The 26,512-nt window shown below is 43.0% G+C and overlaps 1 protein-coding gene across 1 annotated transcript in view; it reads left to right on the top strand.

Moving 5' to 3' along the window:
- The window catches only part of SORCS1 (sortilin related VPS10 domain containing receptor 1), a 407,920-nt gene that overhangs the window by 248,304 nt on the left and 133,104 nt on the right, over window positions 1–26,512 (top strand). The window contains exon 4 of the mRNA XM_077821796.1: window positions 6,396–6,554. Within this exon, the coding sequence (XP_077677922.1) occupies window positions 6,396–6,554 (159 nt within the window). The remainder of the gene's footprint in view (window positions 1–6,395; window positions 6,555–26,512) is intronic.

Genomic DNA, 26,512 nt, shown 5'->3' on the forward strand with positions numbered 1-26,512 from the left:
TCCCTATTTTGCCTGATTCGGCACTGGGACTCAAACCCAGGTCTCCTGCATCCTAGGCAAGTGCCCAAAGTACCAGGCTATTGGCTATTCAGGGCTGTAGGGCTGTCTCCCTGTTTTTTCATTGTTTCATTGTTTTCGTTGTTTTTTCCATTTCCAACCAGTGCGGAATGGGACCCATTTCTGAAATCTCGAAAATATTGTGGGATGAGAAATTGTTTCCCTCTGTACCTGAAAGCACATCTCAGTAACTTAAGATAAAATACATTACAGGGGTGGTGTTGTATTTATCCCCAAAATAAGCATAATACATTCAGAATGAGGGTGAAAGTTAAAAGAAATACAAACATGGTAAAGTAGGGAAATACTCCACAACCTTAACTCTGCCCTGTACTGACACTGTGCAATAATTAATGTGCTAAGTCAGAGAACTCTGGTTGCTATTGTTTTCATTTATATTTTCCTATTTTGGTAGTAATAAAGTTTGAGGAGATGAGTAATTTTCACAGAGCTTGCTAAGTTGTTAGGCAGCTTGCCACAAATAAAAACAAAGGGAAATAAAATCTTTGTGTTTGTTCAGCTCTTGAATAAGAAACTTTGAAGCTACATACAGAAAGCCTTCAAGGAGAAGGTGGCTTTTTTTTTTCTTTCTAGTTAAGGACTACCTTGAGGAAAGAGATCTATTATAATAATTCATTCCAGCTGTAGGTAAAACAGCTGGTTTCTTGGGAAGGTTGATATTTCTCACTCTCTAAGTGTGCTGAACCAAGCAGAGCTTTGGTAGTCAGTAAAGACAAACAAAATAAAGACTTGATACTAAGAGAACAGTTTCTGTTCACTTCAGAGGGAATTATGGGTATGCCAAGATTTTCAGGACCTGGCACAAAGTGGGGAATTGTGAAACCATTACATCTGTAGAAGACCAAACCGAGAGAGGAAAAGCTCCTATACTCCTGCCCCTCTACTTGATGCACATTATACATTGATTAGCACATGGTAATGACCTGTGTGTACGTGCACTGCCCTGTGTCAGAATTCACTGACAACCAGAACAGCCTCTGTATTAGTTCATTTCAGCCATTCATATGTGTTTTTTCTGAGCTAGAGTCCACAGTACTCTGAAGTGAACCAGAAGTTGTTGTTTGTCCACAGATCTTTCTTTTTCAGAATCTCTCCCCACTTCAGTGCTTCCTGCACACCCCCACCAATACCAAGCAGTATAAGATGCAAGAGGAGAGGAACTTCATCATATGGGGCAAAGAGCCTTGTCCCACATTTGCTTGAAATGCGGGAGTCAATAGTCCATTGCGTGAACTCACTACCCATACTCCATACACAAGCTCTTGCTTTGACTCAGTCACAGAAGCCTCAGAACTCCAGTCATTCAGACCATTTTTTTTTGTTGCCATCTAAGGATCAGAATTCCATCCCTGGAAGTAGATAAAGAATCATCTTACGGGGCATTCGAAGCTGCATCAGGAGGTGAACAAGGATCCATTTCATTTTCCAAGTCAGTCTGGTGTCACTAGCTAATATCAAAGAAGGAAGGGGAAAAAAAACAACCAGATTTGTGTGAAGTGTTTTAAAATCTATAAGCTGCATTTCATGTTCATTTGTCACCTTTAGGAAAAGCAAATAAAGTTTCTGCCTTTTCAGGGAGGGGGTGATAAATGGGTGCCTTGTGTTTGGTTGCTGGAGCATGTGTCGACTCCATTGACTTTCTGCGAAAAAAACCAATTCATCTGGAGCATCAGCAAGTGCTGCCGGTGCTCACTGTGCTTCGTATAAGTAAACGGGCTCTGAGTGCTTCTGGGCACTGATCTGAACAGAAAGTAATGACCTTTGCTGGGGGCAGCTGACTCCTCACATACCCCGCTCTTTGTCCCACGTGGACAAAAATCAGCAGTGCAAAGACCCATTTAACAAAGGTCTCCCTCCGGTAATGTGAATATTTTTGGATATGGCTTTCACTTTTTTTAAATCATTTTCAGTAGCTAACGTGATGGGAAGATGGGATAGTAGATTATGTAAAAGGAAATTTTGAAGATTAAAAATTATGGCCAAATTCGTCACCTAGGAATTGCCCACCTGGATCTGACCATGCATTCCATTCTGATTATTGTTACTGCTTTGAGGAAAGGTTGAAAGCTCCCAGTCACAGACCAATCCTCACTCTGCAAGGTGCTGTGCAAACACATAACACAAAGACAGTCCCTGCCCTGAGGACTGTAGAGTCTAAGTACTCCAGGATCCTTAAAGTAGCCAGTACCAGATGCTTCAAAAGAAGATGCAAGAAACCATGAAGTGGGCAGTTATGGAATAACAGGGCCATACAGGCAGGTTCTTCCTTACTTCCTCAGTGAGAGGTTAACTTTATTCCCTGGACCATTAAGTTTTACACTCCATTCAAATTATGACTTGTTTTATTATTGTTGGTGGGTTTTTTTTTTATTTTTTTGTGTGTTTAATCCTGTCCAGTGAAAGTGTGGATGCCTTCATAATGTCTATTCTCAGGTGAATGGGGTCATACTGTGCCTGAGAGCAGAATTTGGTGTTCTGTACATCAAAGAAAAGTTTGATTTGTGTTACTAAAAACACTGTAGATTATCCAGACAAGAAGAATTTTAAAAATCAGGTGAACTTGCCTACATTTGTTCACCATTCTTATTTCTGTCAGTTTGGAAAATAAATCTAGACCAATCTCTCTGTCTCTCCCCCTTCCCACTCCGCCTGTCCCCTCCTGTCCTCCCTCCCCCATGTGGTTTCCAATCAGTTTCACTTTCTAGTTCTCATGCTTTAGCTGTTGTCTTTGGGCTCCTAGCCCTGACTATTTACATGCAAAAATTTTGTAATAAGTTTGCTTTCAAATTTCCATGTAAGCAGCTTGGGGTTCTGATTCCACTGTGCATGGTGACAGTGTTGAAGATGTCACCTTAGGGAATTCTAACTTGTTTTGTCTTTTTAAAATGAGGTTGTAATGGGATTCACTCTCCACTGTGGCACCTCCTGCTGGCTGTCCTGGGGATTAGCTCCGTTCGCCACTGCACCCTCCTCTGGTGTTGCCTCGCTGCCATCACTCCTGCTCTAGGACCCACATCTCTCCATGGGCCTCAACGCCCTTTTCAGCAACACAGCCCTGCGGCCCTGCCACACACTGTGCTCCCCCCTTCCGGGGACCTGCACTCCGCAGTTCAGCCACTTCCCTTAGTGGCTACTGCAGCAAATTGTGTGGCCACTTCCTTGTGGCCCCAGCATCCTCTTTGCCCTTGCCTCAGGGCCTCTGCCTGCAAACCCCAGCAGCCAGCCAGGAGCTGCCTCTCGCTCCCCCATCCCTGCCAGCAGCACTGCTCTGTCCAGGGTGCTGGCAGTTCTCTCAGCCCTCCAGAGACACAATCCTTTCTCCCTAGGCTCCCAGCAGAAAACTGCCTTCCTCTGCCCTGCAGCTCCCTTTTCATATGGGCCTGCTTGGCCCTGATTGGCTGCTCCCTTCAGCTCTTCTCTGATTAGCTGCCTCCTGTGCAGCCTCCCTAGGGCTCTATTAACCCCTTAGAGCCCAGTGTGGGGCAGGCACCCCATCACAGAGGTCTTGTACAGTGGGTGACGATGTAGAAACCAAGGATAGAACAACATAAATCAAGGAAAGATGGTCCAGTGGTTACGGCACTAGCCTTGGGAAACCTATGTTCAGCTCTCTGCTCCACCACAGATTTCCCTTTGTGACCTTGGATAAATTACTTAGCTTCTCTGTGCCTCCATTTCCCAGCTGTAGAATGGGGAAATAGCAATACCCTGCCTCATGGAGGTGTCGTGAAGATAAATACATTACAGATTGCGAGGTGAGGTGCACAGATACTATGGAAATGGGGATCATATAAGTATCTAAGATAGAAGAATGTGAGACTGGGACTGATCTTGGCTAACAATGTGTAGGACAAGGTCCAAGCTTCAACAGCAGCCATGGGAACTCCAAGTTGTGGACTACAAAATGGGGCATGTTGGGAGAACTTCCTGGTTCTTGCCAAGATGTACCCTCTGCCCCCCACCAGCAGGAAGTCTCAGCACTGACCAAGCAGACAGGAGGCTCCTGGACTGTAATCCCGTTCTGTGTTCTTTACAGAATAAAGCCTTGCTCCTGGTGGTTTGTCTGAGGTGAACACACACTGACACACAACACAGAGCACAACAAGGAGCCTCAGGCCCAGTTTCCTAAAGGTGTGTAAAAAAGTCTCAAGGCAGGCTTCCCCTATCTTGAACAACCTCATACTGGGGCCAGTGAACAGGGGGAACAAATGTTCCTGAGAGTCACAATCCAAAGCCCATTGAAGTTGATGGAAAGACTCATTAACTTCAATGAGCTTTGGATCAAGCCATTGATTTGCATTCATTTCTGCTCTAGTTGCTCTGGTACAATTAGTGTTCCGCTGTGTGATCTTTTCAAAGACCAGCATAAACAATGTTTCTTTTTCAGTGCATAAACTCACACAAGAATAGAGAATTCATCTTGCCTGTTGATACGCTTAACCGTACTTGCATTATCAAAGAAATAACATTGGGAGAATGAGGGAGACACTAGTATAAGTCTGGGTGGTTTGGTCTGAGAAACAAAACAGCTTTACTTGGCCCATTGGTAGCAGATGATCTGTGAATTTCCATTTTAATAGTAATGCTTTTTGTATGCCAGCCACTGTGAAGTCACTACCTTAGGATAATGACCTAATCGTTTCTACTAAATATAATAATACCTAGTTCATACCTAGTCCTTTTCCTCAGTAGATCTCAGTGCACTTTACAAAAGGAGCTATCATTTCCCCTCATTTTACAGATGGGAGCACTGAAAAAAGGAGCTGAAGTGACTCCTCCAAGGTCACAAGCGGAACAATAGCAGAATCCCAATCCAATGAGCTGTCCACTAGGCAACGCTCCCATGGAGTTTTGCATATTTAGAGGATTGCTTGTCATCCATCTAGAAACACAGAACATCTTGTATGTATATTACATATGTATACACATGGATATGCATAGCTGAATTAATATATCTATATCTGCTGTATCTCTCTAGATCTTTATGGTATCTCCTAATTTATTGTTAGTGATCTTTGTGTTAAATGATGTCTCGTGGGCCCCCCCTACCCCCACCCCCACCTCTTCTTTGTGACTCTGAATACCTTTTATTACTGAATGGTAGGTGGGGAAAGAGAGAGAAATTCTGAAATGCCTGAACACAGATTAAAATTCCCACTGTGAAACGCTAGACACTGTTCTTTTCAGTTTGGGCTTGTCTAGGAGCTGATTCATGCCTGGCATTTTCAGAGACCGTAAACTGTATATTTAAAAATGACACTAATGATACAGATCTTTAATCCTGTTGCAGGCAAAGGTCTTTCAAAGCGCTGTGCATTTGCCATTTGTGGTGCCTCCTACTCTATTCCTTTGTGACATTGCTTTTTTCTCTTGCTGGAAGACTGCAGTCATTCTCTCTGTAGTTCTCAAACCCTATTTCCTTCCTGCAGGGACAGGAGGCTAGGCTCTCACACTTCTCTCTGATTCCTTAGCAATACAGACCAATTAATAAGTTAAGTGGTGGCAAGTGGCCACTAGTAGAACTACAAGCCAGACATCTACTGTATTTCCAGAGTGAACACCCTTGCACTAATCTAAAGGAGCAACTTCACTGAGCAGAGACTGTTTCTGATACCTTACTGAAGCCATAATTCACAGTATTTTGGAAATTAGAGATGGAAAGAACCTAGTGGGTTACCAAACACCCCCCTACTAAAGCAAGATTGCTCCCTGCAGTCAGCCAGGTTATAAAATCTCAAGCAATGAAACTTCTTGCCACCTTCTATGTTCAGACTCTTCTGCAATCTAACATATTCCACCACTGGGATTTATTTTCAATTTCCTTTTTTTTTTTTTGCAGTCTTCATTTTCCTTTGTTGATGCAACGTGCTTGCACATTGTGGGTTGTCTACCTCCTCTGATGACTAGATCTCGAAAAGGATAACAACCAACTATTGCTGTTAACCTTAGCAAAGTTTGTGCTTTGGTGTTGGCTGTCAAGGGTTCAGATCTTGTTGATGATCACAAAAGGGGTTGTTGGATTTAACTTTTAACCTATTGTAATTAGTTATGCTCATTCTATGTGATCCCACTGTCTATTTGATTGCTTCATACTTCAGATACACATACACAGTTATCATATATTGCTTTACTTTCCGGAAGGTTGGTCACCATTGGTTTGTTCTAACATGTTTGTTACACTTGAGTTGTGTAGTCTGGTTTTTATACTGTTACTAAAATGCATTGGTTTTCACCATGTTTACCTACAAGTCTTGGCTGTTTCCTCATCCTTCTGTTTGACTCCTCTCTAACTAATTGTGACTATTCCATCCATACAGATTATGTTGCTGACTGACCCAGAGATTGAGAGCAGTTTACTGATCAGCTCGGATGAAGGGGCCACCTATCAAAAGTACCGGCTGAACTTCTACATCCAGAGCCTGCTGTTCCACCCCAAACAGGAGGACTGGATCCTGGCATACAGTCAAGATCAGAAGGCAAGAAAAGATTTTGTGACCTTTTTTACCAATGATGTGGCATTTTCCCTCACAAGGGCCTAGACAAACATTTAGTACTTGCTTTTTCTAGAGGGCCTCTGTTTCTGTATGCACCATAATTATGATTTCATTTACACACTTGCAAGATCTGTGACTATAAATCAGGTATTTACTGGCAGATGTCAAGTTTGGTAATATTTGCACCCTCAATGATCATTAATTGTGGGGAGTTGTTCGAGGGGAACACGATTGTGCCCCCAAACATGGAGAGTGGGTTTAGGGGTTGACTCCAGATTAGACCCTTCATTGTGTTCTCTTCTTTTTAACTAATGTTTTTTCCAGGACAGTAGCCTTAATAATGTGCGAAGCTGTTCAGTATAAGTACTCGGATAATGGTACACAATATGGATATATTTCTTGGCACTTGAAACAAATGGTGGTACCCTCCTTGCTTCAGAATAACATACAGTTCTTCTTGATCCTGCCAGCTTGGCACATTATAAACCAGATGTTGATTGTCCAAGGAAGAAAATAAGTGAATTGAATTCCTTTTGGAGTCTGCTTCTGTTGGTGCAGATCATGTCATAGCTACAGAAACATGCCCTAACATTTCAAAAGCATCTAGTACTTTTGGGTACCTCAATTTTTGGATCTACTTAAGACCCCTTAAAGAGGCCTGATTCTCCCAGCAATATCTGAAAAACCAAGGCACCAATAATCACTAAACTGGGGCCTGATAAATATTTAAAATTGAACATCTTGACAGATGGTGCTTGTTCAGATTGGTGTGTTAATCTAAATCTCAATGTAATGTAAAGCTTTACAGTCCTGTATGGGGGTTCACTCACCACAGGAGCATCTCCTTGTGGCCAGGTGTGGCATAGCAGTTGGCTTTCACTCTGGCAACCCCTTCTGACAGTCACTCCTTCACTATGGTGGTCTCTGCTCTATAACTTGGCCCTCCAACCACATGATATTTATGTCTGCCCCTTTTGAGGTAACAAAGTTCAACAAACAGAAGTCTAACGGTTAATTCCGAGATCTTGTGTCAGGTCTCTGGCCCCTGACTCTGGGCTCATGCCATGTTGCCAGTGATTGGTAGGGGAACTCAGGCCTTCCCTACACTGAGTTCAGCCCGGGGACCCTTACTGTCAGCCTAGGTTTGCAGTGTCCCATCCCTTGCTGCTGTTTCCCTGGGCTTCTTCCAACACAGCCTCTCTCAGGCTTTCTTTCCTGCAACTTCTCCGGGTTGATCCTTCTTTCAGGGCTGGAATCCCAGGGCTTATTCTCTGCTCTGGATTTCCTCCTCACCACCTCTCTGTTTCCAAAGAGTGACTGCAGACTCCCGCCCTGCGTCCCCCTTCTGCTACAAACTTCCTCTCATTATAATAACCAGCCTGCTCCTGCCCACCGGGGCTTCATGATCAGTCAAGCCTGAGTTTCCCTCCAGATGCAGCCAGGGAACATAACTGGTTTTTCAGGTCCACATTAACCCATTAAGGGCCTGTGTAGGATACATAGCCCATCATAAGCACCTTCCATTCAAGACTTTCAGTGTGGTTTACAAACATAAAAGAATTAATCCTCCCAATACTTGTATGACGTATGTAAGTATTATTGTGAGCTTGAGGAAATGGTGTCTTGGAGCTGGTTTACACTAGACCTAGCGACATTGCTCAGGGGTGTGAAAAATCCATCTCCTTGAGCGACGTAGTTAAGCCTACCTAAATCCCTGTGTAGATAGAGCTGCGTCAAGGTGGAGGTGGATTACTTACACTGACAGGAGAGCCCATTAGTGTAGGTAGTGTCTACCTACCTACCGCTGTAGCATTTCACACGTAGACAAGTTCTTAGGGTTGCTAAATGACTTGCCTAAGGTCACAAATGAAGCTTAAGGAAATATTGGGAATAGAAGTTAAGACCTGTGCTTAACCAGAAAACCAATGTCCTTCCAAGGTTGGAGCCTAATGTTCATACAGAATTAAAATTTGAGTAAATTCTGCCTACTAAATTTCCTCTGTAGTCTCAATCAGATACAGTGTTCCTCATTTGACTTTTGTCTTAAATTGTTGTTATAGTGTGTGCTGCAGCCATGTTCCATCCAAAGTTTCATTCTAGTAGTAGCTGAAATGATTCCTGGATACTGCATATGTTAAATAGGAAGAGCCAAAATTCTGCCCATATGTATGGCCATGAAACACCACTGAAATCATTGCACAGGTGCAAATGAGGACAGGATTTGGCCTCTAGCATGTTAAGCATTTTGGGACCTTTGAGATGAAAGGAATTGCATTATTGTAATACACTAATAATTGATGAAGATCAGTGCTGCTTGTAGTAGTAAATTTCCCATTTTGAAATAGGGGATGGGAGGAATATAAATTTCTGTTCGTGCCTTAGTCAGCCTGCCAAGGTGAGTGAAGATCCTGAGTTAGACAATGTATAACTAAGTTTGAGTGGATTTATGATGCGCAGCCCCTTAAGGGGACAAAGCCTGACAACTGGAGAAATAATTTCCTAGTTCCAACAAGCAAATTATCTCTACGCAGTTATTCCATGAGTAATTGCTATTGCTTTATTTTACAGGGCCACAAAACTGCCTGCAAATACGAACACAGGCTTTTTGGAGGGTCCTGAGGGGTTAGCTGGGATGGTGGGATTGGTCATGATGGTGGGGTTTATCTGGGTTTTATGTGGGAGGGTGCTTGATGGAGCTTTATCTAAACAATATTTTAGAGAGTAGTAAATGTGATCATTATTGGTGATTAGAATATTATGTTACCTAGGATGAGCTTCACCCCTATGCAGAGGGCTGGCACAAAGCCACTTATGTCCCACTTAACGCCTTCAGAAATGGAGTTTATGTGGGACTTAGCGATGTGCTATACCCTGCATGGGGTGGATTACAGCCTTGGGTCCTGATCCTAGCCCTGTTGGAGTGTTTCCCTTGACCTCAGTGGGCTTTGGATCAGACCCATTGAGGGTAAATGATAAGCACAAAGTATAAATCAACTTGGAATAAATAAAACAAAAGGGTCAGGTTCTCCCTGTGGCTGAGTGCAAATGGTTCCTGGTAGTTTCATTTCTCCAGGCAGAATTTGGCCTGGAGTAACTGTGTGATCCTGCAGGTTTTTATATTTATTATACTATGGAAGTCATGGAGTAGTTCACAACAAATGACTGTCACTTGCTCTTTTGAGACCTTGTGCTAAGGCTGTAGTAATGGCAAGAGAACTCAATAGTCATTGGTTGCAATCCGGCATAGGCTTATTATTGATCAAGAGTCCCCCCTAGCAACCCAAGATGTAGACAGCTGTGTGGTGGCCAACTTGAACTGAATTTGCCGTCCGAGTTTGTTTCCTAGTAGACAGGTTCCCAGCATCACAAAACCCCATCACTAGTCACATTCATTTGCACCCTTGCTTCAGAAGAGAGACCAAGGCTTCAAGGAACATGGAGAATGAACAGGAGAGGAGACTGAATGAATATGCAGACTGAACCATTGCACCCCAGAGGAATTTCCTCCAGTTGAAGACTTAGGTAGATTGCCTGGGCAATGTGCGGGAGCTTACACTGCTCATGTTGTGAATCTTCTCTGGGCAGAGGACTTTAGTTTCCAGAGCTGAAAATCCAGTGCCTTTTACACACATTAAATTAACTTGACAGATTTTAGAGAGAGTATCAGAAAATCAGCTGCTGCCTGCTCCAACTGTTCTATGATTACCTTCATTTTTCCAGCTGAAAGTACAGTCGCTCCGTGGTGAACCCCCACCACATAATTGCGGAGCTAGTGTGTGATTCTCCGTTTTCTGAATAAGAAAAGTTACCTTTCAGAAGAAAACTCCAGATACAGTAAAACATTCCTAGGGACACACAAGCTCATTGGAGGTCCTGTACATTTTAATTATGGTGGGTTTAATCACCTGGCTTATATGGTAAGGGGCTGTTTTGTGGGCGTGTTACCTGTTTCTTTTTGCTATATAGTCTTAAATAGTGGTTTGAGGTGTAATTAGGGGCTGGAAAATAAGAGTCTACACTTCATGCAGAGTCTCCTTCCCCTGTTCAGATGGATCAGCCACACAGAGATAATGGCTGGTACTCATCCCTGAATTGCTGAGCTCTTTGAGGTGATGAAATGCAGGTGGTAATGGAAGGTGTAAGTGATGTGGGGGGAAATGTAGAGTCTGAATTGCACAGCTCAGAAGAAATTGTCTAAATGCACTCAAGTGTTGAGCGACACCAGCGGTGGTGGACAAGCTGTTTTAAAATGGTCCTCCTAGATTCCCTCTTGTTCCTTTGATGTTTTCAATGGGATTGTGAAATCAAGACAGCCAGGTTAAAGGGGACAGTTTCTGCCAACGAGGCATCTCTAAATGAAACTATTTTTTTTAATTTTCTTACTATTTGATTTCAGCTGTCTGTTTTTTTAAAAAGCGAGTTTAGTTCCTAGGGGGAAAGTACCAAACTGAGAGCCTTGGAGATGGAAATTTGGTCATGTTGTAAAGGCACTTGACTTAGATTCAGGAGATCAGGGTTCTCTTTCTAGTGGGCAACAAACTTCGTCTGTAACCTTGAGCAAATCACTTAATCTCTCTTTGTTCCTTTGTTCCCCACGTGTAAAACTGGGATAGTAACACTTTCCTTCCTCCTAGAGGTGCTGAAGATAAATTAATTAATGAAAGAGGTGCTCAAATATGAAGGTGATGGGTGCTGTTTAAGTAGATACATAGAGCTTTCTATTTATAGAACAATGTGACAGATAAAGCACAGGAACAGGTAGTGGATGTGCAAGCTTCCCACACATTGCCCCAGCCATGTTCCTTAACCCATTGCCTGAATGGTTTGCTTTGACAGATGAGCAGTAGCTCTGTCTCTTCAGCAGAGAGGCTTATCGCTGTATAGGTGAGACTGCTAATTAGCACTAATTCTGACTGTGGACTTTTTGAGGTCCTCTAGGTCCTGATCCAAAGCCCACTGAAATCACCAGTCATCTTTCCATCAGGAGCTGGACGGGGGCACATTTTATGTAGGCCATATCTCTGTGTGTTTGTACTTGTGTTTATTTGTTCATTCAAAGGGGAAAATAATCCACAGTGTAGAGAGAACACAAAATAAGGTTTGGTAAACTCTTGCAGGGCCCATGATGAAGGGAAGCTGTTTGATCAGTGAGCAAGCAGGATTTGCTCAGGTTGCACCCATTAACAGTAATGGGGAGTGGATTTACCGATGTGAATCCATCAGGCATTCAAGTGGCAACAGTGGTGTTCAGAGTCAGGGGTGACAGAAGAATCGCTTGCCTGTGTAAACCGATATATGTCAGAGAAGCAAGGGTGTGCATGGAGAGCAGGCCAGTTGATAAGGTATTAAGCAAAACAGTGGATTGTGGTCTCTTTGGGTCTAATTAACCCTTGTATGGGGGGTGGGAGGGTAGAACAAGGCCCAGACATCACTTAAATTCCTATTACCTCCTAATAGAACATCAGTGGCTCACATATCTGGTGAGAATGCTCAGCACAGGGGATGTCTCCCATTGTCAGGAAAAGAGGGTATCATCTGTGTTCATAGAATCATAGACTATCAGGGTTGGGAGGGACCTCAAAGCAGGACCAATCCCCAACAAAATAATCCCAGCCAGGGCTTTGTCAAGCCTGACCTTAAAAACCTCAAAGGAAGGAGATTCCACCACCTCCCTAGGTAACCCATTCCAGTGCTTCACCACGCTCCTAGTGAAATAGTGTTTTCTAATATCCAGCCTAGACCTCCCCCACTGCAATTTGAAACCATTACTCCTTGTTCTGTCATCTGTCACCACTGAGAACAGTCTAGATCCATCCTCTTTGGAACCCCCTTTCAGGTAGTTGAAAGCAGCTATCAAATCCCCCCTCACTCATCTCTTCTGTGTTCTCCTATCATTTTTAAACTGAGCTTTACTGGCTTCTCTGGGGCTGATTCTTCTCTCACACCAGTGTAAATCAGGAGCAACTCTATTGACCTCCTGTACTGCGGCAGTATAAGAACCAGACTGGAACAGAAAGGAATGAATAGAATTGCCTTGTGTACATCTGGAGTAAGAGGAGAATCAGGCCCGGTGTTTAAATCAAACCTAGCCGTGAACCTGATCATGCTCTCTTAATAGCTTTGAGATTAATAGATTTTAAAGTCAGAAGGATCATCCAATCTGACTTTATGTGTAACACAAACCATATAATTTCACCCAATCAATCCTCTATTTAGCCTAGTAGCTTGTGTTTGACTAAGGCATATCGTTCTGAAAGGCATCCAATCTTAAGTGAGATGTACTGGATTTTTGCATCTGTCTTAGATGTGGGCTTGATTGGGCTCAGTGTCTCATTCAAAAACCAGGAGATTAAGTTTGTTGTCAGTTATGCTGCTTTCACACTGCTCTAATTCCATTGACAGCAGGGAGTTACTCCTGCTTTACACCAGAATAAGTGAAGGTGGAATCAAGACCTGCATCTCTGTTACAAGGAGATATTTTCTCCAATTAAGATTAAGATGCACAGTTATATAGAATAAAGTTTCATTGGGTTTTGAGGACCCACTGGCAATATTAGGTGTGAAAAGACAAAATAACATATAGTTTGTGTGCTAATGTTTAATGGAGTCCTTAGCTCAATCAGCAAAACAAGTTATTCATTCAGCCTGCCTATTTCTGATGACCTTTGGTATGGCAAAACATGAAAAGTAATAGTGTATTTGCAAAGCAGAAGGTGTTCTGCCCTGGTACCAAAATACGTGGAATGTTTCAGAAGACCTTAGAAATTCTTGGAGGACCACAAGAATTTATCCCAGCTAAATGAAGGCTTTTAAAAAAAGATATGTGAACTCAGACCCATATTTTTAAAAGCCTGTGTGTATTTATGCATGGTGTGTGCATGAAAAAACCATGCAGGTGTATATATCCTTAAGTTATATCCATGCACCGGGCATTTGGCTTACGTGCCTTTGCACACAATCCTTTTCAAATGTGGGATGAAATCTATGGGGCAAATTGAGCAGCAAATGGATAGCCAATCCTTATGCTGTTCTGAGGATGAACAGGGGAAAGCTATGAAGATCCTTCATCTTGCAGTTGCTTTGTTTTATTTTCTTTCTTGCCTGTACAGTCAGCTGTCCAGCATTAATTCAGCAATCGGGGCAAAGCTGTCAGATTGTATTTTTCTTTTAATTTGGCCATAAACTGGTGTACAAACTGTGATGAAACATGCCCTCCAAGTGCATCCTTCAGTCTCTTACACACCTCACTAAGCATAATGTGTTGGGAAACAACTTAAAATAAAGGAAATAAACAGTGGATGGAAATAAAAGAATAACCAATAAAAATAACAACAACAAAAAAAAACCCAAACCCAAACAGCTGATCCAGTAACAGGCAGATGGCACAGTCAGTCCAAACAGGAAGATAGGATCATAGCAATGTAGGGCTGGAAAGGGACTCAGGAGGTCATCGAGTTCAATGTTTTTCTATGACCGGTCCATGGACTGGGCACCAGTCCCTGAGATCTCCCTGATGCAGTTTAGGAAGGCAGTAAGCCGGTCCCTGGTACCAAAAAGGTTGAAAAGCGCTGATCTAGTTCATCCATCCTGTGCTGAGGCAGGATTAAATATAGCTAGACCATCCCTGACAGGTGTTGCCCTAACCTGTTCTTAAAAATCTCCGATGGAGATTCCACAACCTCCCTACATAACATGTTCCATTGCTTAACGATCCGTAATGTTAAAAAGGTTTCCCTGATATCTAATCTAAATTTCCCTTGCTGCAAACTAAGCCTATGGCCACTTGTCCTGCCCTCTGTGCTGTGGACACGCACAATTGATCGTCATCTTTTTTTAAAGCAACCATTTACATATTTGATGCCTGTTACCCTTTCTCCGCCTACCCCCTTTTCTTCTGTAGACTGCACACATCCCCTTCGATCAGCCTGTCCCCAGAGCGGCTCTGCTTGGTAGGAGTGTGGTCAGGGTGCTGTAAGGCAGGACTCTTGAGTAATTTTCATCACTGATTTTGCCACTGATGTTCATGTCTTTAGGCAAGTCTGTATGCCTCAGTTTGCTCAAGTGCACAATCTCTACAAACAATAATGCTTATCCCCCTTAAGCCTGCTTCTGTGAGCATAAGGGATTTGTTTGTTCATTGCTTTGAGATCCTTGGATGCATACGTACAACCAGTGAGAGAATACCCCTTCTCCCATAAATTTTTACTGCCCTACGGATGTCTAGAGATTTTCACACATTTCCATGAAAACGTACCAATTTGCCATCTCAGAAGCAGTGTACTCCCATGGGTGAGGTGGGATCTGGAGACCTGGGTTTTAATCCCGGCTCTGTCACTGACCACCTGTGTGTGACCTTGAGCAAGTCACTTCAACTGTCTGTGCCTCTGTTTCCCTCCACTTTCTTTTCTATCTTGCCTATTTATATTATAAGCTACTATTTCTTACTATGTACAATGTGTCACAATGGAACCCTGAAATCAGCTGGAGCCTCCAGCACTACCATTATGCAAATGATAAATAATAATTGTTGTGGGTTTTTTTAATGAAAAGCTGTGTGTGTGTGAAACTAGGGAACTTTTGCCCTGAATTGTGTGATAATTAGCTGTTTTCTTTTCCTGCAAATGGTAATTTTTAAGGGGGAAAATACAAAAATTGAAAGACAGACTTTCCCTTCCACCTCCAAAATAATTGATTTTTCATAAAATACCCAGAAACAAAACAAAAGCACACAGGCAGGAATGCAGTTTTTTTGCAAGCAGTGCAATTTATTTTTTCAAACAGCTCTCCTGGCTACTATGCAAGTAGCTACGAAATTTACAACACATTGGAATGGCTTACCAAGAGGAGTGTTAAGTTCATCATCACCTGGAACCTTTAAATTGAGATTGGACCTCTTTCCAAAAGATACAATCTATTTTAGCGACAGGTTGCTGGGCTGAGTCATGTTCCTTTACATATGAGGGAAGAATAATTCCCCATGCTGCAGGAACTGTTAGGTGAAATTCTACCGGGTATGTTATGCAGATAAGCTTTAAAGGTGTGCTGGTAAAAATGTGTTACTATAAGTCATTTGCTTTTGGGTTTCATGCATGAGTCAAATCTTTCTGATAGACTTCCATTCAAACTGGGCTGGAGTTAGAACACCAACCAATGTGCCTCTTAGGAGAATGTGTGGAGAATATTAAGGGAGAACTGGGAAGAAGGACGGAAAAAGAAGAGTAAAACTGCCTGTACATACTAGGCAGTATCCCCAGGACTCCACCTCCAGCACACATACACAAAGGGAATCTCTTCATGTCTAGCCATAAGACTCTCCCAGGACAAGGTTCCTCATGATACTGGTGAAGAATCAGAAACAGAATGAAATGGAAAGGAAAGTCAGTAACTGATATGCAAATCTCAGTGGCTTTTGGAATGACTGCAGGATAGATACCTGAAGGCATTATCACTTCCACTTGTTCCCATTGGTGTTAAATAAACAAACATCCAGCTATTTGCTAAATATATTGATGCCTTATGTTCAATGTAAGTGATGCACAATTCAAAATGCTTGATATTTTGCAACACTGTATTTACTTTCTCCTCTCATGACTATTTAATCATTTAAGTGTCCACGTATGACACTTGCAATTAGATTGCAAACAACGGGGGAAGGAACTAAGTGACACCCTGCTGAACTATTGTAGACCAAGAATTATGTGGACCAAGAAGTATGTATATATTGTTAACCTGAAACGATTCTTCTCTACTCCAGAATCCTGCACCTCCTGCTGGGAGGAACTTCTCCGAGAAAATTGCTTGCACCCCAGGTATCCTGTCAGGACACTGGGAGCCAGACAATAGACACTGACCTGATTGCATATCTCCCCTCAGTTGGGGTGGAGTCTTGGCTTTGCCACAAGCCCCAATCAATGGGCAGTGCAATCCTCTGCTTCCCAATATAGCTCCCCGTCTCCAGCTGCTCTGCAGCAGGAGCACCCTTTTCCAGGCCTATACCAGCTGTAGCTAACTTCCTTTGCAATGTTCATGTAAGCACACTAGCTAGTGTGCTGGCAGGAGGTGTGGATCTAAAAACTCCACCCACTCCAGCCTCTTCTCTGTGTAAGGGGCATATATCCTTTCTGCATAGCCTGTTTTCCCCATCTTGCTTCAACCTGCAGTACACGTTGCCAGCTCCAGGCTATCAAGGAATGCTTTATGTCCCCACACTCACTGTACAAGCTGAGCCACAAGGTGGCCCTCAATTTGACCCATTCACACAACAGGAAGTCAACAGTATTCTATTCCTGGAGGCATAGAAAGAAAAGGAAACCCAGATTGCGAGGAGGAGAACCTTGTTTTCCCTTGATTGCTCTTCAGCAGCTTTGAATAAAAGGAGGGCACCAAAGAAGAGAGGAACGGATCAAGAGAGACAAATGTGAAATCTGTCCTGCTATCCTCTGCCTTCCTGGATGTATTGGATCACTCCCAGGTAGACTCCTTCACACATGAATAATATTTGAATAGTACCCAGATAGACACTAAGAATAATGACTAAAACATTAATGGAAGGAGCTGAATTCCTTCAAATACACCTGTGGTGGTAATAATGTGCAATATACCAGTAATAAACTTATTCAGTATAAATGAATGGGGGTTAGTAGCAGGAACGGCCTGATTTTATTCCAGCTTCTGCGTTCAGTTTGACTTTGTTATGTTTACACTTTAAGCTTAACAATGCTTCAGAGATTGTTACACGTGTCTGTATGGTGCCTTGTGCAACATTGTGCCACATATGGAGAGGAAAGTAACTGTAAAAGCTCTTTATAGACTCACATAGAGAGACACAATGAGAAATCTGTGGTGTAAGTGCAATGACTGTTATCTGAATAGATTATCTTTTTTGCGGGAGGGGGGAAGGCACTTGGAACATGAATAGCTTTAAGGAGCTCACACACGAAGGGGAAAGAATTAGGGCGAACTGAAGAAATGGGCATGAAGATTAGCATTCTGTAGGATTTCCATGAAGGAATTAGAAGAGGGTTTGACGCAACCCTCGGACCATATATCTCAGTTCTTTTGGGGAAGTTCCGATCCAGATCTGAGCCAGGTATTTTTGGCGAGGTCAAGATAGAGGGATTTTTTTGTAAATTCAGGATGGCTTTATGAATGTCTGGATTATTGTGATCAGGGCTATATCTGAGGGAAATAAGTGAAGACTTCCTGGAAGCTGGAGGTGAGAGAAGTTGCTTTGTGTGACTGCAATTATTTGATTCTCCGAGGTGAGTGATAAATCAAGTTCAACCTGAGGCTGTGCATTGATATAACTTTTTTTAGAAGAAATGTCCTCAGAAGAGGGCAAAATTGTGGTGCCTACCAGCTCCTACAAATAATCATCTCTTCCAGTTAATATCATGTCACTTCCTGGATTCAGTTCAAGACAGCTGTTCTTTCTCTAAACTCCCATCTCCCACAGCTCCACAGGATGAAATCAATGTACAGAGCTGTATGTCCTCATTAGCATACAAAATCTGCCAGACTGGATCAGACCCGTGGTTCATCTAATCCAGTATCCTGTCTCTGACAGTGGTCAACACCAGATGTTTCAGCAGAAGGTGTCAGAACCTCTCCCCACTTGCCCCCAGTGGGAAAGTTTGTGGGATGTGGGAAAGTTTCCTCCCATGGAGTCCTCAGCCTAATCCTTAATACTCAGAGATTGATAGAAATACTGAAGCATGAGGCCTTGCAGCCCATATAATCTCATTGTAATCCCTCAGGATTGTCTGTGGATATTAAAAAGAAATAGTGACAGGTTTCCACATCACAGGGGCTCTTGGAGAAGAAGCCTCTCAAGACTGATGGAATGGTAGGCCACCTTTAGGAGGCCTGCCTAGGACTGTGATCCCCTGAGATGATGTCCCAGGACAAGAGCTATGCAAAAAGCCAATTTGGGGGTTCAGTGGCAGTTCTTGGGAGAAAAAAAGGTTATTTTGGGTTGCACAAAAATTGTGTTTCAATTTCAAGCTTTTTTTCCTGAAGGTTTTTTGTTGTTGTTGTTTTGTTTCTTAACATAAAATTGAAGGAAATTTCAAAACAAAGTCATTTAAAATAGAAACATTTCGACTTTTTCCAAACATTTTGATTTTACCTTGTTCCCAGCCAAAACAATTCAGTGAATTAGACATGAATTTGCAAAATGTTTCCATTAACCCAAATATGCATTTTCCACTGGGAAAAAAGGGTGAACACATTTTGCCCTGTTCAAACAGGCCTTTCAAATGCTTTGGATTTGGCAGGGTTACCTTCCTTGCTTCTGAGGTCAGATAGAAAGACTGTGGTTATCCCTCTATCTTGCAGGATGATGCTTAGACTATCAGGAGCTGAGTGGCCTGTTTGGGCAAGCTGGATGAATACTGAGTTGGTAGATTCACCAGCCAGCTTTCAGGATCACAGAGGACGTGACACACTTCATATGAATCAGGTTGTGATGCTGGCAAACCAGGCGCCAGCTCTTGCCAAGATTGCAGGCATTAGCTAAGAACTGACAAGCTCATAGATGGAGACCAGACCAGTTCACCTGTATGTTAGTGTTGCTCAGAATAGGAATTTGTCTTATAAGGATGTAGTTAGTGTTTAGACTCTATGAAATGCTTCTAAATTGCTGCCTGCATTAATCTCACTTGCAATGTCTATATTTCATGCTATAAAAAATATGCAACTTTTGCTTTGAAAATATTTGCTCTAAACTTGTGAACCCAGATGGGAAGAATGTCGTCCACCTGCCCGTCAAGAAGAACTTTCAAATCAGATGGGCCATCAAGGAACATTACAATACAAAGGATGGGTGAATGGCCCTATCACACCTTGGACATGTTATATTCAAGGAAGCTCGTCCTATGGATTTGGAAGCTGAATGAAGGAACTAAAACAAAGTCACAGGAACATTTTCCATCTCTTTTGCTGTTTGAACTCTCACAGGGCTAGAGAGATCAAACTGAAGCCAGAGTTCCCCAAGGGTTGCCTCCTGGGTCCGCCCTGAAAACACTTTGAATTGACAGATCACTACAACCATGCCACTCTTAGGATTTAGATTGCAACTCATTTGTGCATATGTCTGTTTGCTTTAACCTGTAAATAACTCTTATTTCTCTTTCCTAGTCAATAAACCTTTAGATAGTGTATTAGAGGATTGGCTACAGGCCTTATATTTGGTGTAAAATCTAGGGTATCAGTTGATTGGGGTAAGTGACTGGTCTCTTGGGACTGGAAGCAACCTGCATATTGTGTGATTTTTCATGTAAGTAACCATTTATCACTAAATCCAGTTTGTCTGGGTGGCAAGATAAACTGGAAAGTCTAACGGGACTGTTTGTGACTCCATGGTGAGACTGTTGTAGTGATCCAGGACTTCACATTTGTTACTGGCTTGGCAAAATCTAATTATAGAACATACCATTAGTTTGAGGTATCTGCCTGTTTCTGACAGTCTGCCCTGAGGTAAGCACTCTTGGTTGTGAGCCACTCCAGACAGTGTGACACAGGTCATGGATGACAACTGGTTTCTTTAAGACATACCTTGTGTTCATCAGCAAAATTGTGAGCGAGGCTTCTTCTTCTTCGGTGCATTGCAAGATTCAACACCCACAAGCTGTAATTTATCCAAGACATTAATCTGTGCCTTTTGTTATGAGAACTGAACTTTCTGAACCACAGGGTAAATTCAGTGTTCTTATGGAAGACAGGCGGCTCACAGTTCAATTTTATTAATGTATCTACCCCAAATTCCCTAAGGTGGAATTTTTATGAAACTTCTCACAGCTCAGCTCATTTAACCTGAGGACAGAAGATAATGTTGGGAGATTTCAGCATTGTAATTCAGTCAAATCTGGATAGGAAGGCAGTGACCTATTGGGTATAATCTCTTAACTCCAGGTGATTACAGCTACAGGTATTAAACTTGTCTGATGCTCAAAGAACATTAAACCCTTCAATCTCTTCTAGGTGATGTTTATTATAGAGATTTTAAAATGTACAGACCAATAAATGAAAACACAAAACCAAATAAGATTACAGATAAATTAAATATAGGCCCAGATCCTCATCTGGTGTAATTTGGTTTAGCTCCAATGAAATCAATGGAGATATATCAATTTACACTACTTTAGAATCTTGCTCATTGAGTCCATGCGGAAGAGATATTTAAGGTCTTCATATAATACATTAAATCACATTCAAATTTCAAGGAACATTTCAACCATCTCTAGTTGTAGATGGTGACAAGGTACGGGCTCATGAGGTATAAATTGGCTTAGATCTAAAATAAATAAAATCCATTTATTCATATCAACAGTTGATAGGATTTAGATTCAGTGCCTAACTCCCTTACGAAAATGAGATTTAGGCCTTGTCTACACTACACAGTTTTGTCAACAAAAGTCAGCTTTCATCAGCAAAACAATTGAAGTTTTCACACAACAATACTCCTGCTGATTTAACTCCCCTGCCACACCAACATAATAAAACCACATCAATGAGCAGCATGGAGCTTTTTGCAACAAAGTTAGAGCGACGCAGTGTCAGTGTAGACACTGCACTTGCTTATGTCCCCCTAAGCAGCATCCAGGAGGTGTCCCACAATGCCCATCATAACCGCTCCGATAAGCAGTTTCTACTTCTCTGCCCTGCAGCCAGGTACACGAGCATGCGCCCCTCCCTCTTTAAAGCCCCGGAAATTTTGGAAATTCTACTTCCTGTTTTCTCGGCATGGACAGGTCAGATTGCATCTTCCCAGCTGACCATGCTGGCTTTCGACAGCAAACACGCTCCTGCCTGGAGTACACGGAAGTTGCTGGATCTGTTGGGTCTGTGAGGAGAGGAGACTGTGCAGTTGCAGCTCTGATCCAGCCATAGGACCTTTGACATCTACAAGCAGATTGCTCATGGCATGGATGAGAAGGGGCACAATAGGGACATGTAGCAGTGCTGTGCTAAGATCAAGGAGCTGATGTAGCCTTACCAAAAGGCAGGGGAGGCCAACCATCACTCTGGTGTGGCACCAAAAACATGCCACTTCTACAAAGAGCTGCATGACATCCTCAGAGGCGACCTCACCTGCACTGCCAAAAGCCTCGTGGATACTTTGGGGGGACTGCATTCAGCAGCTAGCAGAGTCAACCCTGAGGACAAGTGGTGGACAAGGGGGTCTAGTTGGAGGAAGATGTGGGACAAGCAACAGGCTCTTCCATTGGCGTGCTGAGCCAGGACCTCTTTTTGACTCTGGAGTCCCAGCTGCCCAGCTCTAGTGTGCCTGAAGCAGGAGAGGAGAGCTCTGGTAAGTACTATTTTGCTTTGATAGTGCACAGTGACATGAAGGAGAGGTGTCCTTTATTTTGTTACATGGTGCACGTGGGAGAAGGAATCAAAATTAACAACACTAGGTACTGCAAAAAGGAAAGGGGGAGTTGTGGCACCTTAGAGACTAACAAATTTATTTGAGCATCAGCTTTCATGAGCTACATACAGTAACACCCATTATTTCATGTTCTCTGTGTATATAAATCTCCCCACTGTATTTTCCACTGAATGCATCCTATGAAGTGAGCTGTAGCTCACGAAAGCTTACGCTCAAATAAATTTGTTAGTCTCTAAGGTGCCACAAGTCCTCTTTTTCTTTTTGCGGATACAGACTAACACGGCTGCTACTCTGAAACACTAGGTACTGTTTGCATCTACTTCTCATTCCCCTGTGCAGCAACACAGTGGAAAAGTTTGTTAATGCATACTGAGATCTCCTGGGAATCCTCCATAGAGATCTCTAGGAAACTTTCCTGAAGATATTCTGCAATCCTTTGCTGAACATTCTTTGGCAGAGCTGCTTTGTTTCTTCCCCGATTGTAGGAAACTTTGCCGTGCCAATCAGCAATTACTTCTGCAGGAACCAAAGCAGCACACAGGCGAGCTGTGTATGGATCCTGTCTGAAGCCACACGCATGCTGGAGATGCACCCTTGCATCTTCAGTTACTCTCAGCAGTGTGATTTCAACTTTGATCGCCCCTGCCTGTGGAAAATGGTGCCAGTGTTCAGAATAGTGTGCCTAGGCGCTTGTAGTAATCCCCTTATGAAATCACTCAGACCCTTTGTCCCATCTTGCACCACCCTTCCCCCTCCCCTGGGCTGAACTCACCGTGTTTGGTGCTCTGGCTGTGCTGCATGTTTCTCAAGGGAAAGTGAGAAAGGAGTGTATGTAACTTCTGTGATTCAAGACTGTGAGTGCACACATAATACTGACTCTGTGTATTGTTTCTTTTGCTTCTGCAGATGTGCCTTCGGGGGCCAGGTCCTGCGTATCGGCAGAGTGCCGCCGTCAGATAAGGAGGCAAACAAGGAATAAGGAGGACATGTTTTGCGAAGCGCTGCAATCGTCAGATAGTGAGCACAGATCACAGAGAGAAACAACAAATGAAAAACTAGAAATGGATAGCCAAGAGAGGAGACAGAGGAGGAGTAGATAATAGAGGATAAGGAGTGGATGATAAAGCTCATGGAGGACCGAACAGAGATGCTGAGGTCCCTGATTTTGCTGCAGGTGGAACACATGCCTGCTCAGCTCCCTCAGCAGTCCATACAGAACTGCCTTCATTGCCCTCCCCAAACTCCCCACACATTCCTCTCACATTCCCGGCCCATTGCAGTACCCCTTGCACTCCACCCCTAGGGACATTTTCCATAATGACAGCATGACTTGCACACAGCTGTGAGATCCTCACTTCAAAGAGTGCTGCTCACTGTCATGTCCCTTGTAAGAAATGTTAATCTGTGTATTGCTGTTTAATAAAAATTTAGTCTTACAAAGACAGTGATTCTTTATTTGTGGCCTACACTGTAGGGTTGCAACAGAAATTCATACACAGTGGCCATCGGCACATTTGCAGACTACAATTAACGCTCAGGCAGGAATCATTACAGGGGTCATTTACGGTGGCAGGTAAACAATTCCTGGCTCAATTTATTACAGAAAAACACATTACTGGGGCTTATTGTCAAAATACTGCTTCAAAGCTCCCTGATTTGAATAGCGTCCCCCACCCCCCATTAAACTCCTCTAATAGCCCTGGTGTCTGGATGCTCCAAATCAGCTGCCAGGTGCTCTATCCCTGGGAAGACTTTCCCCCTTGGCTTCAGAGATGTTATGCGCAGCACCACAGGCTGAAATATTTTCCTCATTGAGGTCTAACCTGCCAAAAGGCAGCACCAGCAACCCTTTAATCTGCCAAACGTACATTCAACGGTCATTCTGTACCTGCTGAACATGTTGTTGAAGCACTCCTTGCTGCAGTCAAGGTTTCTGGTTCATGGCTTCATAAGCCACGAAAAGAAGGGATATGCTGGGTCTCCCAGGATCACTAGGGGCATTTCCACATCCCCCGTTGAAATCTTCTGGTCTGGAAAGAAAGTCCCTGCTTGTGGCTTTCTATATAGGCCAGTGTTCCTAAAGATGTGTGCATCATGCACCTTCCCTGATCACCCTGTGTTGATGTCAGTGAAAGTAGCCCTTTCTGTTAATGTACTCCATCACAAGATGGTCTGGGGCTAAAATTGGGATACGTATGCCATCTGTCGACTGGATACAGTTAGGGAATCCCTTTGCCACAAAACCATCCACTATTTTCTGCACATTGCCCAGAGTCACAGTCTTTTGTAGCAGGAGGCTATAAATGGCTATGCACACTTGCATCACTGCAACCCCCACAGTGGACTTCCCAACTCCAAACTGATTCATGACTGACCGGTAACAGTCTGGAGTTGCCAGCCTCCACACAGCAATCGCCACTCACTTTCCCACTGTCAGGGCAACTCTCATTTTGGTATCCTGGCACCGCAGGGTGGACGTGAGCTTCACACAGAGTTCAAGGAAATTCTGCAGCCACTCCTCATCATCCCATACCTGCATCACAGTGCGATCCCACCACTCAGTGCTTGTTACCTAAGCCCAGTCACAGCAGTCTACCATGTACTGCTGCTCCATGAATGCCAACCTCAGTCTTGAATTGTTTCTTTCCATAGCACACAGGAAGGCAGTCTCCATGGCTTCCTGGTCAGATTTGCAGCTCATGAAGTACTGCAGGATCAGCTGTATTGTGCTCATAATGCTTGTCACAACCCTGGTGAGCAGTGGCGAGATCCAGGCTTTCAGGCAGAGTTTACTGGAGTAGTTTGAAAATGGTGCAAAACATAGTTGGAAGCCCTTGGAATTATGGGATGGAGAAAACTGCATCATGGGGTGGTGACCCCGCCCCCAAGATGCACTGCGATCCATTCCCAGAACTGCTAGCAAGAGAAGGTGATGATTTTCACAGTGAGATAGCTATCCACAGTGCACTGCTCTTTCTGTTGGTGCTAGAGTAGCAGCTGTGGACATGCTCTGCTGACACAAGGAGCATTGTGTGAACATGCACAAATGATGTAACTACAATGGTTTATGATCATCGATGTAACTTAAGTCGACTTAAGCGTGTAGTGTAGACATATCCTAAGGTTCCTAAATCAGTTAGATGTTGCAATGCTGAATCCAGCAACACTTAAATACCTTTAAAATTTGGGTCTTAGCCTATCCGGCACTTCAGTTCCCTATCTAGAAAATGGAGGTAATAGATTCCAAGGCCAGAAGGAACCATTGTGGTTGTCTAGTCAGACTGCTTATATTAGAGAGACAATCTGGGTGGGATAACACAGGCCAGAAAACATCCCCAAAATAATTCCTAGAGCATATCTTTTTGAAAAACATCCAGTCTTGCCTTAAAAGTTGTCAGTGATGGAGAAGCCACCTTGACTATTCTTTCCCTCATAAGGGTGTTGTGAAGAAAAAATCTATGGACTGTGAGATTATCAAATATTACAGTACTGAGGGCCATGTATGTACCTACATAGACAGATGAAAGAAGAATGTGAAAGGATAGAGAAAAAGTAAGGATGAGGTTATTGCCTCATCAACAAGAATAAAATTCAGAGGTGTTTTTTTTTAATTCAGTTTGTACTCAATAGAAATTTTGCCTGAGCAGGAGCAAAATATAAAAACAGAGTGACAAATCAACATTTGCCCCTTAGATGAAAATTTAGATCAAAACTGATCAAAGATTCTTTTTCTATTTGTGCTTTGAAAAATGGAAGAACATTATATCATTTCGATCTAATAATGAAAATTACCTGTAATCAGACTGAAATGCTTGCCAAAAAAAAATAAAATGTCATCCCCTAAGAGACTACATGGATGAGCCTGTCATAACAGCCCTGGGAGAGAAAAAGCTTATATTACAACATGGCAGTAAGCTGCTGTGCATCTTTTTTTTCATGAAAGCACCATACATGATAAATAGGGGAAATATCCCTGTGTCCTGTCTGGATAAAAATCAAGCCTAGCCCCTAGATATTCTTCTTTTCCTTCTGGTCCACCATTCCACTCCAAAATGTCATCTCAGTAGAATACACTTGACAAAGCACCCTATAGGGAATTTTTTTTTTTTTGGCCTGATCACTGAAGGTCATTAATGCTGCCCAAGATCCTGCCAGATTTAACTTAACATCTCACGCTACTTCATGGTAAAAGTATTTATTTTGTGCTGTTGGCTGAAGTGGAATTACCTTGAACACTTGTGAGATGTTCCACAACCAGTGTCAGGAGAATCTGTAATAACTCTCCAGTTAACATGTCACCATTTTGCACGTTGGAAACCAAGATGAATAATTGCGTATTATAGAAGCTCAGCTGCTGGCAAATGAGGAGGATCCCTCGATGCCCTATGTAGATGCAACTCTCTGTGGGCCTAATCCCAGTCAATCCCACCAAACACAATGGGAGCTTTTGCCACTGGCTTCCAGGGAACCAAGAACAGTTCCTAAGAACACATAAAACGTCCCCTGCATTTAGTGCAGGTATAACTAGAAGTTGTGATGTGAACGTAGT

Source organism: Eretmochelys imbricata, chromosome 7 (genome assembly GCF_965152235.1).
Source record: "Eretmochelys imbricata isolate rEreImb1 chromosome 7, rEreImb1.hap1, whole genome shotgun sequence".
NCBI classification, from domain to species: domain Eukaryota; kingdom Metazoa; phylum Chordata; order Testudines; family Cheloniidae; genus Eretmochelys; species Eretmochelys imbricata.